The 18,998-nt window shown below is 42.6% G+C and overlaps 1 protein-coding gene and 1 non-coding gene across 5 annotated transcripts in view; one reads left to right on the top strand and one right to left on the bottom strand.

Annotated features, from left to right (window-relative positions):
* Positions 1-18,998, top strand: part of ZSCAN31 (zinc finger and SCAN domain containing 31) — a 39,830-nt gene that overhangs the window by 2,839 nt on the left and 17,993 nt on the right. For 3 of the 4 annotated variants that reach the window (XM_081523058.1, XM_081523057.1, XM_081523059.1), the window contains 5 exons: positions 5,301-5,774; positions 6,582-6,732; positions 7,260-7,850; positions 10,673-10,927; positions 13,851-13,920. In XM_081523058.1, coding sequence (XP_081379184.1) covers positions 5,394-5,774; positions 6,582-6,732; positions 7,260-7,850; positions 10,673-10,692 — 1,143 coding nt within the window. In that variant the 5' untranslated portion in view covers positions 5,301-5,393 and the 3' untranslated portion in view covers positions 10,693-10,927; positions 13,851-13,920. Of the gene's footprint in view, positions 1-5,300; positions 5,775-6,581; positions 6,733-7,259; positions 8,086-10,672; positions 10,928-13,850; positions 13,921-18,998 lie in introns of all 4 variants that reach the window. The other variant, XM_081523055.1, reaches the window with a different exon arrangement.
* LOC145519222 (U6 spliceosomal RNA) lies at positions 16,520-16,626 on the bottom strand. The gene has a single exon (XR_014063640.1). It is a non-coding gene; the product is annotated as a U6 spliceosomal RNA (small nuclear RNA).

Genomic DNA, 18,998 nt, shown 5'->3' on the forward strand with positions numbered 1-18,998 from the left:
GGGCATAAGCACTTGTTTCTTTGGGGTATAAATCTAACAGTGGAATTACTGGATCAGGGGGTACACAGACATTCATCTTGTCAAAAAATGTTGAGACCATCACTCAGTATCTGAAATGAAAAGACAGCTGAAGAGATCCTCTCACTAGGACCTAGGTACAGTCCTCACTAGGTATAGAAGAGATTGCTGCTTTTACATAAGGGTTTTGAGAAGCATGGGGTTCAGTGGGCTGACATCTGTGGAGGCATGGTTTCATGGGACAAACTGTTGTTCATTAGTTGGCACTCAGAGCTGTTTATTGGAACAAGTCATTCCCAACTAACTGATTTTCAAAAGCTATGTGTTGTCACTAACTGATGGACTTACAAAAATGTATTCTCTGAAATGAATTGTTGATTGAATAGATCAGTTCTGGGCTACTTGATACCACAGCTGTAGAACATTTTTATTCTCAAGCTTTAAGAGATAGTTCTAAAGAATTTTTCAAAGGGGTTGTACCCATTAAACTATCATATCAATGTATGAAAGTTCCATTTGCTCCAGTTCCTTGTTGATTTACCCTTAAAATTATAAGATGTGTATTTACTTTTAGAATTTTTAAAATGAAGTCTATTGTTCAGTATTTCTATTCTCCTGACACCAAAGGCATTAATACACTCCTTTTACTGAACTGACCATCTACCACATCTTGTTATTATAAAGAATTTTAGTTTTATATTCCTCCCCTTTTGTGTAGTAAAACATTCTCATGTAAAAAATGTAATAAGGGCTCTCCTTTGAAAAATTCCACATCATACCTGCTCCCAACCACTTATTTCCCATTCCCAGGGACAAGTAATGTTGCTCAGGTATCCAAATATATATATGTATATATTTTTTTCTTCCCCTTTCCCTTTTGTTAATATTTTTCACGGTAGCTTTCTACCTTGCTTTTTTCACTAAATGGATCTTGCCCATCCTTTCATATCTGTACATAAAGAGCTTCCTCATTTTAAAAAACTGCACAGCAGTAGTTATGGATTACTATATCAGTTCAGGTCAGTTGCTCAGTCGTGTCCAACTCTTTGTGGACCCTATGAACCACAGCACGCCAGGCCTCCCTGTCCATCACCAACTCCCGTAGTCCGCCCAAACCCACGTCCATTGAGTCGATGATGCCATCCAACCATCTCATACTGTCGTCTCCTTCTCCTCCTGCCCTCAATCTTTCCCAGCATCAGGGTCTTTTCAAATGAGTCAGCTCTTCGCATCAGGTGGGCAAAGTATTGGAGTTTCAGCTTAAACATCAGTCCTTCCAATGAACACCCAGGACTGATCTCCTTTAGGATGGACTGGTTGGATCTCCTTGCAGTCCAAGGGACTCTCAAGAGTCTTCTCCAACACCACAGCTCAAAAGCATCAATTCTTCGATGCTCAGCTTTCTTTATAGTCCAACTCTCACATCCGTACATGACCACTGGAGAAACCATAGCCTTGACTAGACGGACCTTTGTTGGCAAAGTAATGTCTCTGCTTTTTAATATGCTGTCTAGGTTGGTCATAACTTTCCTTCCAAGGAGTAAGCGTCTTTTAATTTCATGGTTGCAGTCACCATCTGCAGTGATTTTGGAGCCCAGAAAAATAAAGTCAGCCACTGTTTCCACTGTTTCCCATCTATCTGCCATGAAGTGATGGGACCGGATGCCATGATCTTAGTTTTCTGAATGTTGAACTTTAAGCCAACTTTTTCACTCTCCTCTTTCACTTTCATCAAGAGGCTCTTTAGTTCTGCACTTTCTGCCATAAGGGTGGTGTCATCTGCATATCTGAGGTTATTGATATTTCTCCCTGCAATCTTGATTCCAGCTTGTGCTTCCTCCAGCCCAGTGTTTCTGATGTACTCTGCATATAATTTAAATAAGCAGGGTGACAATATACAGCCTTGACATACTCCTTTTCCTATTTGGAACCAGGAACCAGTCTGTTCTGTGTCCAGTTCTAACTGTTGCTTCCTGACCTGCATACAGGTTTCTCAAGAGGCAGGTCAAGTGGTCTGGTATGCCCATCTCTTTGAGAATTTTCCATAGTTTATTGTGATCCACACAGTCAAAGGCTTTGGCCTAGTCAATAAAGCAGAGGTAAATGTTTTTCTGAAACTCTCTTGCTTTTTCGATGATCCAGTGGATGTCAGCAATTTGATCTCTGGTTCCTCTGCCTTTTCTAAAACCAGCTTGAACATCTGGAAGTTTACGGTTCGTGTATTGCTGAAGCCTGGCTTAGAGAATCTTAAGCATTACTTTGCTAGCATGTGAGATGAGTACAATTGTGCGGTAGTTTGAGCATTGTTTGGCATTGCCTTTCTTTGGGATTGGAATGAAAACTGACCTTTTCCAGTCCTGTGGCCACTGCTGAGTTTTCCAGATTTGCTGGCATATTGAGTGCAGCACTTTCACAGCATCATCTTTTAGGATTTGAAATAGCTCAACTGGAATTCCATCACCTCCACTAGCTTTGTTTGTAGTGATGCTTCCTAAGGCCCACTTGACTTCACATTCCAGGATGTCTGGCTGTAGGTGAGTGATCACACCATCGTGATTATCTGGGTCATAAAGATCTTTTTTGTACAGTTCTGTGTACTCTTGCCACCTCTTCTTAATATCTTCTGCTTCTGTTAGGTCCATACCATTTCTGTCCTTTATTGAGCCTATCTTTGCATGAAATATTCCCTTGGTATCTCTAATTTTCTTGAAGAGATCTCTAGTCTTGCCCATTCTGTTGTTTTCCTCTATTTCTTTGCATTGACCGCTGAGGAAGGCTTTCTTATCTCTCCTTGCTATTCTTTGGAACTCTGCATTCAAATGGGTAAATCTTTCCTTTTCTCCTTTGCTTTTCATTTCCTGTCTTTTCACAGCTATTTGTAAGGCCTCCTCAGACAGCCGTTTTGCTTTTTTGCAATTCTTTTTCTTGGGGATGGTCTTGATCCCTGTCTCCTGTAAGTGCCACGAACCTCCATCCATAGTTCTATATGGATTACTATAATTTATTTACCTAGTCCCATCTTGGTGGCCATTTGGGTTGTTTCCAACCTTTGTCTCACAAACAGTGCTGCAGTAAATAACCTTTTATGTACATCATCTTACATGTGAGTGAATAAATTACAAGAGATTTTCCCCCCATAATCATTTAAATTTATCACCATATTTTGTCAGTTCTTGAGCTTATGTTGTTTCATCTATTTCATACCTTCTTTCTGAGTTCACCTTTCTTTGCTGAACTCTATATCCTTTACTTATTCTCTTAGGAAGTGTTTGTGGATTGTAAATGACTTCATTTTGCTCTATTTACTTATATTTAGCTGGGGGTAAATTCTGTGTTAACAGTCATTTCTCCACTCTGATTGCCTTCTAGACTCTGTTAGTGAGCACTTTGCTGTGTTTCCTTCATAGGTAATCTCTTTTCCTCTGGTAGCTATTAAGATAGTCTCTTTATCCTCAATAGACTTCAGTTTCACTCTATTATGTCTAGGTGTGCGCTCTTGATCTGAGAAGTCAGGCCTTCATTTCTGGAAAATTCTTAATTTTTTCTCATCAACTATTATTTCTCAGTCATTCACTACATTCTTTTCTTCTGAAGCTCCTGTATATTAATGTTGTAGTGTCTTAATATTTTATATCACAATATGTATGTATATTTATATATTATATGTATGAAAGAGCAGTTAACAAGATATATATATGAAATATTCTCTCTTCTTAACTGCTCTTTCATATTTTTTAATCTCCTGTTGCATTCAGAGTAAAGTCTCAGTATTCTCATAATCACTGTTACTTTTCTGCTGCGTCCATTCTGTTGTTTATCCTCTAATGCATGTTAAATGGATTAGGGTTAGAGCCTGTTGTTTGCTTGGCCTGTGATATTGAATCTCCTCCCAGTGCTCTTTCTCTGCCTGACTAATTTCTGTTAGTTATTTCAGGCCTAATTCAAATGTACTTGCTCCTAAGCCACATTGTTTCACTGCTTCACACTTTGTCAGAATTATGTTTTCCTACTCTTTGCTCTATAGATCGGAGAAGGCAATGGCACCCCACTCCAGTACTCTTGCCTGGAAAATCCCATGGACAAAGGAGCCCGGTAGGCTGCAGTCCATGGGGTCGCTGAGAGTCGGACACGACTGAGCGACTTCACTTTCACTTTTCTCTTTCATGCATTGGAGACGGAAATGGCAACCCACTCCAGTGTTCTTGCCTGGAGAATCCCAGGGACAGGGGAGCCTGGTGGGCTCCCGTCTATGGGGTCGCACAGAGTCGGACACGACTGAAGCGACTTAGCAGCAGCAGCAGCAGCTCTATAGATATTTGGTTAAAGCCTCTTGTTTCTTTTCTTTTTTAAAGTTAATTAATTTGGCTGCCTTGGGTCTTAGTTGTGGCACTTGGGATCTTTTCTTTTGTTGCAGTGTGCAGACTTCTAATTGTGCCATGTGGGCTCAGTTGCTCTGCAGCATGCAGGATCTTAGTCCCTTTCCAGGGATTGAACCCATGTCCCATGCACTGCAAGGCAGATTCTTAACCCTTGGACCACCAGGGAAATCCCTTTGTTTATTTTTTTGGAATAAGTACTTTATTTCAAATGACTCAAGAATCAGAAAAAATATAGAGGGTATTATGTGAAAAGTAAAATGTTCTTCCTCTCTTATTCTAAGTTACCTAGTTCCCTTCCCAGATGCCATGCCTCTGTAATAGTTTTTCATTGCCATAATAATGTGGTGAAACAAACAGTTACAAGTCTTTGGCAGGATAACAACAATAAACATTTATTTAGCACATGAGTCTGTGGGGTTTGGTGATCTAGGCAGCGCTTACTTGTACATCTACAGTCAGCTGTGAGCTCTGCAGATCTCAGCTGGAGTAACTCACATGTTAGGGCGGGGCGGGAGTGGGGGAGGTTATCTGGCTGTTAGCTGACCTAGGATGGTCTCATCTGTTCCATCTGAAAGCCAATATATCCTCTTAGCAGTTATAGAAGGCACGAGCATGCAAGAGCAATCACCCTAGCTTCTATCACACTTGTTAGTATTACACTGGCCAAGTCAGGTCATGTGTTGAACCCAGAATCACAGCAGGAACACACAACAAAGTCCACGTCTACAGGGAAAGGTGAAGAAATGGGGTCAGTAATGTATTCTGCCATATGCCTTTTTTTATTTCAGTTTCTAAACATACATATGTATACCTTTTATTAACATGAATGATAGCATGTTATTGTTCTTACACTTGTTGTTTTCCCCATTACTTATTTCATTAAGACATAATTTTTCTCGTCAGGTGCATCCTCCTGAAGAAGATTAAATCAGAGGATCTTAAATCAGTTACACCTCCACCCTAGGCTGGATTGAGCCCTTCTAAGTTGATCCCAGAATGGCTTCAGCAGGGGAACAGGATGGACTTAAGATTGTGAAGGTGGAGGAAGACCCTATCTGGGACCAAGAAACCTACCTTCGAGAGAACAACTTTTCTGGCCAGGAAGCCTCCCGCCAACTTTTTAGACACTTTTGTTATCAAGAGACTCCTGGTCCCCGAGAAGCACTGAGCCGGCTTCGGGAACTCTGTCATCAGTGGCTGAGGCCAGACACACATACCAAGGAGCAAATCCTGGAGCTCCTGGTGCTGGAGCAGTTCCTGACCATCCTGCCTGAGGAGCTCCAGGCCTGGGTACGTGAGCACCATCCTGAGAGTGGGGAGGAGGCAGTGGCTGCAGTTGAAGACCTGGAGCAAGAGCTCAGTGAACCAGAGAACCAGGTGAGAGGAGGAAGATGGCCTTCTGGACATAGAATATGAAATGAAGGGTGAAGTTTGGTGACCCAGGTTGGTTGGTTGTAGCCACATGTATTAGTTCTCTGTTGCTGGGTAACAAGTAATCCCCTAAGCTTTAATGGCTTAAAAAAACAAATATTACCTCCCAGTTTCTGAGTCAGGTTTCGGGATCCACTTAGGAGGATCTCTTATGTGGTTGCAGTGAAGATGTCAACCAAGATTATAGTCCCCTGAAGACCTACTCCAGCGGGTGGATCCACTTTCAAGATGGCTCACTCCCATGGTTGTTGGTAGGGGGCCTTGGTTCCTCACTGGTTGTTGGCAGTGGTCTTTACTGGGTTTCTCCTTAGGGCTCATTGAGTGTCCTTACAACATGTCAGTTGGCTTCCCTGAGAGACAGTCAGAAATAGAGGAAGAGAGGATAAGGATGAATCCTCACGTTTTTATGACTTAGTCTCAGAAGTTATATACAATGACTTCTGCCATACATTCTATTCAGTAGAAATGAGGCATTTTAAGTACAGCTCTCACTCAAGGGGAGAGAAATCAGGCTCCACCTTTTAGTGGAAATAACACTGAAGAGCTTACAAACATATTTTAAACCATCACACCTCATTGGGCCACTCTTGTTCTCCCCCTTCTGCTTTTGGGTGTGGAATTAAACTCTTGGCTTTCCACTGTGCAATTGCATAAAATGTCTCATACCGTTCCATATGACCTCTCTCATTGAGTGTGAGTCCAGGTTCCAATAGTCCTCCTCTTATGAACCCAAATATACCTACCTGTCTTCAGGCTCCAGATTGTGAACATGGACTTGCTGAAATGTTCTCAGGGGATGCAGTGCATTTGAAGGCCAAGCAGGAATCAACAGCTTTCCAGCTTCAGTCCATGGTGACACAGCTCAAATGTGAATCTTTTGGGCTCCACAAATTTAGAGAACAAGGTAAGGACATTTCAGGTCCATTCAGAGGATCTCTGGTGGTCCAATATAGGGTAATAATTGAGACTGTGGACTCTGGGGCCAAATTGTTTCAGTTGGAATTTAAGCACTGCTACTTAGAAACTATGGGACATTGAACAGGTCAAGTAACCTTCCTGTGCCTTCAGTTTATGCATCTGTAAAATGGAAATAATCAGAGTACAGAGTCAGAGACTCATTTGAAGATTTAATAAGTTAATATACATAAAACATTTAGAGCAGCACCTGCTTTGTAGCAAGCCCTTCACAGTGCCTGCTTGCATACATCTTCTCTGGAAGCCTCACCTTGTCTGGGTGACCTCCTCTAGCCATTTCAGCAGGTGCTGGTTACCCCTTACTTTGTCTCCATATCTCCATTTAGGTTGTTACATTACACTGCCAGTTTTGGATCCTAAAATGTGTATATTTGACATGAATCTTCCTCGTTCCCATCCTATGGTTACACTCTTTCATAAAGGAAAAAAATGACATTGATCTATTTATTATTATAGATGGTGAAACTGTACTTGAAAACCAGGACTTGACATCAAAACAGGAAGTCTTAAAAGAAATGGGACATTTTGAGAATAGCAAACTCCAAAGAGATGTTCCTTTAGATTCTAAATATAGAGAAATGTGCAAACGTGAGAGCAGGACAGAAAAACAGAGCAGACAGCCCACTGGAGAGAGACGTCACAAGTGCAACGAGTGTGGGAAAAGCTTTACTCAGTGTTCGGTTCTCACTCAGCACCAGAGAATCCACACTGGGGAGAAGCCATATGAATGTGAAGAATGTGGAAAGACCTTCAGCCAGAGGTCAGGCCTGATTGAACATCAGCGGAGCCACACTGGAGAGAAACCCTATCAATGTAAGGACTGCGGGAAAGCCTTCAGTGCCAGCAATGGCCTCGTTAGACACAGAAGGATCCACACGGGGGAAAAACCATATGAATGTGAAGAGTGTGGGAAAGCCTTCCGCCTGAGCTCGTACCTTGTTCAGCATCAGAGGATACACACTGGAGAGAAGCGCTATCGCTGTAATGAGTGTGGGAAAGCTATCAGTCAGAATGCAGGGCTTTTCCAGCATCTCCGAATCCACACTGGTGAGAAACCCTATCAGTGCAGTCAATGCAGTAAAAGCTTTAGTAGGTGAACGCTCCTTATAAAACATCAGAGAAGCCACACTGGAGAGAGACCGTATGAGTGTGATGAGTGTGGGAAGGCCTTCAGTCATCATTGCAACCTCATTAGGCATTTTAGAATCCATACGGTTGTCAAACTGGACTAAACTAACCCTATGGACCACCAGGGCCCTTCAATGAGGTGATCCTTGGGAAAGTAAGATATTCAAATGGCTTATTTTACTCTTATGAAATTTATTTTGCTTTGGAATGCATGATTTTTTTGCAGACCACGTGTTGCTATCTCCTGAGTGGATGACTGTGGGTGTGGGCATGTGGGCACTTGCTGGGCAGCTTCCTTCTTCCCTATCCCTTTGTTCATTTCTAACAATTTTCCTTAAAGCAACCAAATCTTACCTGGAAATCAGTGGTATGTAGGGGCCATTATTGAGTAATACTTAATATTGAACAACTCTATGACTAGCATTTGTGTATATACTCAAAGGATATTCAGAGGTGAGTCTTGTTTTGTTTTGTGTTTTTGGTAAAAGTGACATTTTAAACACAATAAGGTTTGGGGGAATAAGAATTGTTCCTATTCCCATAGAAAATCATTACTATTGTCAACAATCTCCCCAGGAATGTAATGGATGTTCTCTTTAATACTTTCATCAGAATGGTTGGCAAACTCATTTACTAAGCATTACCCCCTGGTGTGAAGCCTATAGTTTTGATGGTTTAGAAATACATGTCCCATTTTGATATTGAACTCCACAAATTCTCAGCGCAGATCATTACTATATTTAAGGTTCCCATTTTTGTTATAAATAACAAATCAGATGATACTTTAAGACCTTTGTGGAACTTCCCTGGTGGTCCAGTGATTAAGACTCCACACTCCTAATGCAGGGGGCACAGGCTTGATCCCTGGTCAGGGAACTAAGATCCCACATGCCATGTGATGAGGCCAATAATAATAATAATAAACCCTTTGCAATGTGCCTGTTTTATTCATAGCCTTTTCTGTCACAGGCTTTAGAAGTTTAGCCATGTGGAAGGCCACTGTAAGCAGCATCATTGAGATTATAAAGAAATGGAGCCTCTGACCTCAGGCAGCTCTTAACTGGAGAGACCAGCAGGTCCAGGCCATTTATTGTCAGGGTTAAACACACAAGTCTGGCACCACAGTGTCCAGGTTCGGTACCTGCCTCTCCATCTGTGAGCTCTGTGACCTTGGGCAGTTAAATTAAATGTCCCTATGCTACAGTCTCCCTGTCTGTAAATTTAATAGGGGATAAGAGTACCCTTCTCATAGGATACATGAGATTAATACAGACTCATAAAGCACTGAAAATATAACTCTTAATAAATGTGCACTGTGATTTACCTAAGAAATAATACCATCTAATGAATATAGGTGGAATTTTAAGTATCCTGTTTGAACTAAATGGAATGTTAAATGCCTCTGCTGACAATCTCATTATACTTTTCTCCACCGTCAAATCTTAATCAGAATTTCAAAAGAAAGGAACTATAAGTTCAACTTAAAAATATACTGTGCTAAGTATGCCTTCAAAATTTGTTCTAAAAAAGTTAAAGAAGCCTATATATGTGTGTACATATATATGTAAATATATATAGATGTGTGTGTATATATATATATATTTGGTTTTCCTTATAGCTTGAGGACCATAACAACAACAGAAATTAAAATTCCTCGACTGTTTCATTTGGAAACAGAACATAAGCTAAATACAGACTATTTAAAATAGTGCTTTTTTTTTTTAACCGTACTTCGAGGCATGCAGGATCTTAATTCCCTGACCAGGGATGGAACTTCATGCCCCCTGCAGTGGAAGCACTGAGGCTTAAACACTGGACCACCAGAGAAGTCCCCAGAACAGTGCTTATTGAATTTTAGAGTATCTACAAATCATCTGGAATCTTGTTAAAATAGATTCTAATTCAAAAGATAAGGTGGAGCCCAGGAATCTGCATTTTCAGCAAACTCTCAGTGATGCTGATGCTGTTGGTTCATGGAGCATGTTTGAATATCAGGACCCCAGACAGTCCTGATGGTCCTTCTACAGCTAGAGGTGTCAGGCAAATCCATTTCCTTCTCATCCTTCCACCTGCAACCCCTATGTCTGCATGTTGCCCCTACACCTATGCTCCCCACTGCCAGCCCCACCCTCAGAGGAGTGAGATGCCCATGAAGTGCAGTGGGCAGGTGGCTGAGGTGGTTGGGAAACCAGGCAGCAGTCTCTGCTCGGGCACAGGCAGATTCATCACTTGGGAAGTCTAAGCAGTTCCTGTGAACGTTTGCTTTAGGAAAAAGCCGCTGCTCCAGAGCTTCCGCTATGCCTCCTCTCTCCCCTACACATGAACTCCCAGGGTGAGGGGAAAGGAACTCTCCATGTTTACAAGCACAGTGCAGACCTGCAGTCCTCACTGCCCCTGCCCCCTGCAGCATCTCAGGACACAAGGACAAGGACCCAGCTGCATGTCCTTAGCTAGGGTGCTACTACAGACCACACTCACCTTCAACACAGACCTTCAGTTTTGTCCCTCTGAAATTCCAACCCCAGGGCTCAGACAGCCCTTTCCTGTGTCACCTTTCCAGAAAGGCAAAGAAAAGCTCACAAAGGAGAAAGCAGCCATAAAACAGAGACCCAAGGCATAAAAGAGAAAAGCACAGGGGAGGAGAGGAGAGATGGGAGGAAAGGGCCTGATAGGGCAGGCCTGCGACCTAAGGAAACCAAAGGGAGAATTGCGGAATGTTGCATTTTTGTTTTGTTTTTCAGTTTCTCTTTCATCAGTCTAGTCCAAAATGTTCTAGTTGCTGATAACACAGTCCTGCATTCAGCCTCACGACAGTGACATGAAGGATTTTCAGTGCCTGTGAGCAGAGGAGCATCTAGAAAAGAAGGGAAGTTCAGGCAGTGAGCAGGGCACTCAGCCAGTCAGCAGCATCTGCTGAGCACCACATTGGGCCAGTGGGCACTGTTGCAGGGACTTGGGACACAGCAGGGAACCCTGCTTGAGAAAAACAATAAACAGTAAGTATAATAAATGAAGCTTCCCAGGTGGTGCAGTAAAGGATCCGTCTGCCAATGCAGGAGATGCAAGAGACACCAGTTCAATCTCTGGGTCCAGAAGTTCCCCTGGAGAAGGAAATGGCAACCCACTCCAGTATTCTTGCCTGGAAAATTCCATGGACAGAGGAGCCTGGTGGGCAACAGTCTATGAGGTCACAAAGAGTCAGACACGACTAACAACTAAGCACAGCACATAATAAATAAATGACAGTGTAATACAGTGTTTTGGAAACAAAATGGAGCAGGATAAAAGAGTGAGGTTTCATTATCTTGGGTGGTCAGGAAAGGCTTCACTGAGAAGGAGGCATTTGAGCTAAGATTTGGAGCAGGTGAGGGAGTTGGTGCTGCGTGGGAGGGTGATTCAGGAAGGGGATGGCCTGGTGCAGAGGCCTTATGGTGTAGACTAAAAAGCTTTTCCGTGGGGTTTCACAGGTGCTCCTCCCCATCCCCCAGAAGAGGAAGACATGCTATTTACCATTCACATTCACTGTTGATAAACTACACTTGGTGACATGAAGTGATTGTCACCTCCCAGGCAGGCGAAGTTGAGCAAAGTATTCGAGACCAACTGACTTTCTAGTGTTCTTTCCTACTAAGCGTCCAGAAACTTTGTCCTCCCCCAACCCCCCACAGCTGGGAAAGATTGAGGGCAGGAGGAGAAGGGGGTGACAGAGGATGAGATGGTTGGATGGCATCACCGACTCAATGGACATGAGTTTAAGCAAACTCAGGGAGATAGTGAAAGACAGGGAAGCCTGGCGTGCTGCAGTTCATGGGGTCGAAAAGAATCAGTCACAGCGTAACGACTGAACAACAACAACCCACCCCAGCCCCGAGAAAGTTGTTGTTCTTCCTTATCCAGAAATCGCAGGTGAAACCAGTTAAGCAGGTGTCAAGTATTTTGTGTGACTAGCTCTGTCTTGGAAGCAATGGGAGAGGGGGTGGCACAGATACCCTGGTGGCTCACAAGAGGAAGAAATGGATGGATTCCTGGAGGTCAGGTGATGCTAATGGTGGGGCGGGAGACCCAGGGAGTGATTGCCTTATATCATGACATACCCAGTAAGTGTTTACATTCTAGTTCTTTATGTTAATATATATGGATGGACTCCTGGAGGTCAGGTGATGTTAATGATGGTGATAGGACGGGAGACACGGGGAGTGAGGGTAGCCAGGTGCAGGACCTCTGCAGGCAGCCAGAGCTGGAAGGGAAGAGGAGCGGGGAAAGCTGAAGGGTGGGAGAAGGAGAGACACATTTGCTTCGTGGTGGCAGGGCGCTGCTGTGCTGTGGTTTGTTCCTGTTCACTGGTGTGGCTGTAGGTAAGTTGCTTCACCTCTCTCTGCCCAAGTGGAAAGACATGAAGGGCATGTCTTTAAATGTTTGGTTAAATCAGGCCCCCCATGATATCTGCCAAATGTGTTTGGCTGATAGGTCTTGTCTCTTTCAATTAGATTTCCCCTTCATTTCTTTTTTCCTACTGCATCGTATTTGCTGGGGCTTCCCAAGTGGCGCAGTGGTAAGCACATCTTGCTTATCCGTTCATCTATTGATGGCCATCCAGGTTTTCCGTGTCTTGGCTATTGTAAATAGCACTGCAGTGAACACTGGGGCACATGTATCCTTTCAAACCATATTTTTCTCCAGATACATGCCCAAGAGTGGGATTGCAGGATCATATGGTAGCTCTAGTTGTAGTTTCTTAAGGAATCTCCATACTGTTCTTCATAGTGGCTACACCAATTTACATTCCCAACAACAGTGTGGAAAGGTTCCCTTTTTTCCACACCCTCTCCAGCATTTATTGTTTGTAGATTGTTTGATGATGGCCGTTCTGACTGGTGTGAGGTGATACCTCATTGTATCACCTGTGTTTCTCTAATAATTAGCGATGATGAACACTTCATGTGCCTTTTGGCCATCTGTATGTCTTTGGAGAAATGTCTATTTAGATCTTCTGTCCATTTTTTGACTGGGTTGTTTGGGGTTTGTTGTTGTTGTTATTGAGTTGTATGAGCTGTTTGTGTATTTTGGAAATCATCCCTTATTGGTCACATCATTTGCAACTATTCTCTTGCAGTGTTTTTGTTTTGTTTAAATCATGATTGCTTGCTTCATCAAAATCCCTAGGGGTGAGCATCAGCTACCAAACAGAAATCACAATGTTTTTGGTCACCTATTCACGGAAGTGACATCCCCTCAACATTACTGTATATATTGGTTGTGTGTGCTTAGTTGCTCAGCCGTGTCTGCCTCTTTGTGACCCCACAGACTGTAGCCCGCCAGGCTCCTCTGTCCTTGGGGATTCTCCAGGCAAGAATCCTGGAGTGGGTTATCATGCCCTTCTCCAGGGGATCTTCCCAACCCAGGGATTGAACCCAAGTCTCCTGAATTGCAGATTCTTTACCATCTGAGCCACTAGGGAAGCCCATTCTATTGGTTAGAAGCAAGCTAGTTAGAGGTTGTGGGGATTATGTAAGGATTTGAATACTGGGAACTGTGGTCACTGGAGGACATCTTAGAGCCTGCCTACCACACTTTCCTCCCATGTTAAGATTTCTAGTTCTCAAGGACAGTGGGATGACAAAATTAACATATCACATCATTTATGCATTTAAATTTTTGATACTTAGACTTAGGTACCTCCAAATTGGCTGTACCAATTTACATTCCATACCCCTGCCAATATTTTATTAAACTCTTAAATACTTGCCAATCTGTTAGGTGTGTAATGGTGTCTTATTTTTATTTTTAATCTCCAAATATTAATGGAATTATGCCTCTTTTTATATGTTTATTGGTCATTTGCATTTCTTCCTTTGTGAGTTCTTGATTCATATCCTTTGTCCAGCCTCCTTTTGGTCTTTTTAACTCTTTTTTCCCCAGGCTGTATGTACCATGTGGATTGTAGAAGGTCGCTGTTCCCTGACCAGGGATCAAACCTGGACCCGCAACAGTGAGTCCTAACCCCTGGACTGCCAGGGAATTCCCTAACTTTTCCTTATTGATGTGTAGAAATTCTTTATAGTCTATGTAATAACTCTATAATTAATATGTAGTAAGTAATCCATATTAATATGTGTGTACATTTGTGTATGTGTATACATGTACATGTGTGTGTGTATATATGTGTCATTAAAAAAAGTGGACTACCTCTGGAGCATAAGATGCTGAATGGAAGTTCTGCTGAATCCCAGACTTCAGGTAGAGTGAACCTGCCACTAAATTATCTAGACTATCTGGAGAAGCAGGAGAAGTCCCAGTTGTGATCATGCCAGTTTCCTCTGAAACAAAAAAGGGGCTACATGAGTCAAAGTGGAAAAAAACAGCTTCATATAGAATCAGGAATCTAGTCTGCTAGGGAAGAGCCCCTCACAGCAGGAAGTCTGCAAACAGCACTTCTGCTACCAGGATTTCTTTGGGCCTGACTCTGGCCATCTCTGGGAGATATAGGAGTAACAGAGACCCAACCTTTTCTCCCCCCAGGAGCAATGACTTCACCAAGATATAAGATTAGGTCCTCACGTGTAAACTTTGGAGGAAGGCAATTGCCAGGGTTCTGTTCCAGCACTTAGGGAACTAGGTTCCTTCCAGTTTATTTCTCCATCACTTCCTGAGCAGGTACTGGTGTGTATAGCTAGCCTGGGCCAGTTCTGCCTTAGTCTTAGGACTGGAGCCCCTCACCGTATCCCTTGGATCACTGATTCTTCTTAACTGTGGAGCCACTTAGAGGGTCATGGGAAGAGTGTAGGCCAGGCTCAGAGAGGGTAATCTGCCCAAAGCAAAGACTTTCCAGTGCCACATTTATGCTGCTTTATAAATATTACTTACACAGGCTCTACCTCCTGCACAGCTGGTGCTGATTTGCTCTTTAGAACTCTCACTGTGGATGTGGTTCAGAGAAGGGCTTGGGTTGGGGGCATGGTGGTGGTGGAGTGAGGCTGTGGTGGGCAGCCAGGCCACATCACTGTGTGTGTGTATGTGTGCACGCGTGTGCTCAGTCCCTCAGTCGTGTCAGACTCTGCGACACCCTGGATTGTAGCCTGCCAGGTTCCTCTGTCCATGGGATTTCCCAGGGAAGAATACTGGAGTGGTTTGCCATTTCACCCTCCAGGGGATCTTCTGGACCCAGGGATTGAACCTGTGTCTCCTGCATTGGTAGGCAAATTCTTTACGACTGCACCACCTGGGAAGCCCTTGGTATCACAGAACTGTGATCTAAATGATAGTCAGGGAAGTCAGGTGGAGAGCTACAGACAGACTCAAGAGAGATTAAGAGGTGGGTGGTAGGAAGGAATCACAAATGACATCTATGGTCCCTGGGTGGGTACTGAAGTCATTTATGTATTTAATGGAGCCCTTAAGAAGAACACATTTGGAAGGGGGAGATAATAAATACAACCTTTGATAACTGCCAAGTAGAAGATGGACAAAGGGCTCTAAAGATCAAGATAGAAGGTGAAATAAGAGTTTATTCTGTAAATAATTCCTGCCCACATTAGCAATCACTATCTGTACTAGTCATTTATCATTTGTTTGTTTGTTTATTGGCCATGCGGCACAGTGGGATTGAACCCATGCTCCCTGCATTGGAAACAGTCTTTAACCATTGGACTTCCAGGGAAGTTTAATTCAAACCCACATTCTATTAATACTCTTGTAAGTGGGTATTTGTAGATACCAGTATTCTTGCCTGGGAAATTCCATGAACAGAGGAGCCTGGCAGGCTATAGTCCATGGGGTTGCAAAGAGTTGGACACAGCTGAGTTGCTAATACTTTCACATAGATACCAGATATTCCACTGAAAGCAGAAGCCAATTCACCTTAGTGATGTATTTCACAAGGAATAACAGATTAATTAAAGAAAATAACATTTGAGCATCTGAGTGTGGAGTAAGTGAATCTGTTACTGTTATGCATGGCTTACATTGGCACCTCAGCGTGTGGGTAATTTCATGCCTGTTGAAAGAATTCAAGTCAGGCTACTTGCCATCCAGCCAGAATTGGGAAGGTACAGGTTAGGGTGTGAAAGGAATGCAATGTATGTCACACAGAAATGAGTGAGATCTGTCTAATTCATCAATACTAAACTTCAGCACTAAAGAGTCACAGTTCACATCATTCACTTTTTTTTTCCCCCCAAGTATTTCTCCTTTGGTTACCTGCTCTGATGACTTGAACCCTGGACTCATTTAATCTCCTTAGTAGTTTTCACCATAGGCTTTATGTCAACTTTACTGCTACCCTTGCCTTTCTTCTCGTGATGATTCTATTGTTACCCTGATTTGCTCCGTATTTCCTGTTTTCTTGACTCTCTTGGCTTCTGCTGCCAATTTCCACAGCCACAATAGGACACACTTTTCCTTTCAGTACTCAAAGACACTGCTTCACCTCCAGTTTTCCCTTTAGAAAACACTCCTTCAGCATCCCTGCCTACACACAATTGGATGTGGTTATACCAGTGCTCAGGTCATCAGCCTCTGACACCTATGTTTTATTTAGATCTTCCTGACCTCATGGGATCTGTCTTGATTTTTTTTTTTTTTTCTTTTAAAAAAATATGGAACGCTTCACGAATTTGCGTGTCATCCTTGCGCAGGGGCCATGCTAATCTTCTCTGTATCGTTCCAATTCTAGTATATGTGCTGCCGAAGCGAGCACCTGTCTTGATTTTCAACTATGGATTCAGTGCCATTCTGTGGTTATTTTTATGTTCCATTATCATTTATTTTGATATTGAATATAGTTCCCTGTGCTATATACAGTAGGACATTGTTGTTTACCTGTTTTATATATAGTACTGTGTATCTGCTAACCCTAAACTCCTAATTTATCCCTCTCCCACTCTCTCCCCTTTGGTAACTATAAGTTTTCTACATCAATGAGTCTGTTTTGTAAATAAGTTCATTTGTATCCTATTTTGGAGAAGGAAATGGCAACCCACTCCAGTGTTCTTGCCTGGAGAATCCCAGGGATGGGGGAGCCTGGTGGGCTGCCGTCTGTTGGGTCGCAGAGTCAGACACGACTGAAGCGACTTAGCAGCAGCAGCAGCAGTATCCTATTTTAGATTCCATATAAATGATTTTGTGTTTCTCTGACCTACTTCACCTAGTATGATGATCTCTAGTTCTATCCATGTTGCTGCCAATGGAATTACTTCATTCTTTTTTATGGCTGAGTAGTATTTCATTGTATACATGTAACACATCTTCTTCATCCATTCAGTGGACATTTAGATTGCTTCCATGGCTTGGCTACTGTAAATAGTGCTGCTATGAACACTGGGGTACATGTGTCTTTTTGAATTAGGGTTTTCCTCTTGATATATGCCTAGGAGTGGGATTGCTGGATTATATTTTTAGCTTTTTAAGGAACCTCCATACTGTTCTCCATAGTGTGTACTCAGTTACATCTGACTCTTTGTGGCCCCATGGACTGTAGTCCATCAGGCTCCTCTGTCCATGGAATTTTCCAGGCAGGAATACTGGAGTGGGTTGCCATTTCCTCCTCCAGGGGATTTTCCCAATTCAGGAAAATCTGCCCATGACTTCTACATTGGCAGGCGGATTCTTTACCACTGAGCCATCTGGGAAGCCCAGGCCCATAGTGGCTGCACCAGTTTACATTCCCATCAACAGTGTAGAAGGGTTCCCTTCACCCCACATCATCTCCAACATCTGTTATTTGTAGTCTTTACATTTTTTTAATTTATTTTTGATTATGCTGGGTCTTCGTTGCTGCACACAGGCTTTTTCTAGTAGCAGTGTGGGGGCTTCTCACTGTGGTGGCTTCTCTTGCTGCAGACCATAGGCTCTAGGCATGCAGGTGCTTCAGTATTTGTGGCACTCAGGCTCAGTAGTTGTGGCCCGTGGGCTCGAGAGCACAGGCTCAATAGTTGTGGCGCATGGGGTTAGTTGCTCTGAGGCACTTACCAGACCAGGGATCAAACCCATGTCTCCTGTATTGGCAGGTGGATTCTTATTCACTGTGCCCCAGGGAAGACCCATTTGTGGACTTTTTGATGACAGCCATTCTGACTGGTGTGAGGTGATACCTCATTGTAGCTTTAACTTGCATCTCTGTAATAATTAGCAAAGTTGAACATCTTTTCACACGTGCCTTTTGGACTTTTGTATGTGTTTTTTGGAGAAATGTCTATTTAGGTCTTCTGCCCATTTATCGATTGGGTTATTTTTCTGTTACTGAGTTGTATGAGCTATTTGTATATTTTGGAAATTAAGCCAAATTTGTGGCTTGTCAGTCACATCATTTGCAAATATTTTCTCCTAGTCTGTGGGTTGTCTTTTCATTTTGTTTCTTGTTTGCTGTGAAAAAGCTTATATGTTTCTATTTGCTGTGCAAAAGTTTGTTAAGTTTGATTAGGCCCCATCTGTTTATTTTTGCTTTCATTTCCATTGACTTGAGGGACTGACCTAAGGAAAAAGTGCTACGATTTATGTCAGAGAATAAATTGTCTAGGCTCTCTTCTAGTTTTATGATGTCATGTCTTATATTTTTCTTTAAGCCATTTTGAGTTTATTTTTGTATGTGGTTTGAGGGTATGTTCTAACTTTATTGATTTACACGTGACTGTCCAACTTTCCCAGTACCACTTAAAAGACTGTTTTCTACTTTGTATATTCTTGCCTCTTGTCGAAGTTTGATCATAGGTATAGGTTTATTTCTGGGCTCTTTATTCTGTTGCATTGATCCATATGTCTGTTTTTTGTGCCAGTATTACATTGTTTTGATTACTCTAGCTTTGTAGTATTGTCAAAAGTCTGGGAGGGTTACGCCTCCAGCTTTGTTCTTTTTCCTCAGGACTGCTTTGGCAATTCTGGGTCTTTTGTGGTTCCATATAAATTTTGGAATTATTTGTTCTAGTTCTGTAAAAAACTTTAGGGAGTGATTTGATAGGGATTATATTAAATTCTGCCTGCATTTATAAGTGGCATTCCCCAGAGAAAACGACCAGGAAAAAACAAAAGGCAGGATTTCATTCTTTAAATGGATAATCAATTCAATGCAACTAA

The sequence above is a fragment of the Giraffa tippelskirchi genome, chromosome 8 (assembly GCF_054371585.1).
Source record: "Giraffa tippelskirchi isolate mGirTip1 chromosome 8, T2T-mGirTip1v1.2.pri, whole genome shotgun sequence".
Lineage (NCBI taxonomy): Eukaryota > Metazoa > Chordata > Mammalia > Artiodactyla > Giraffidae > Giraffa > Giraffa tippelskirchi.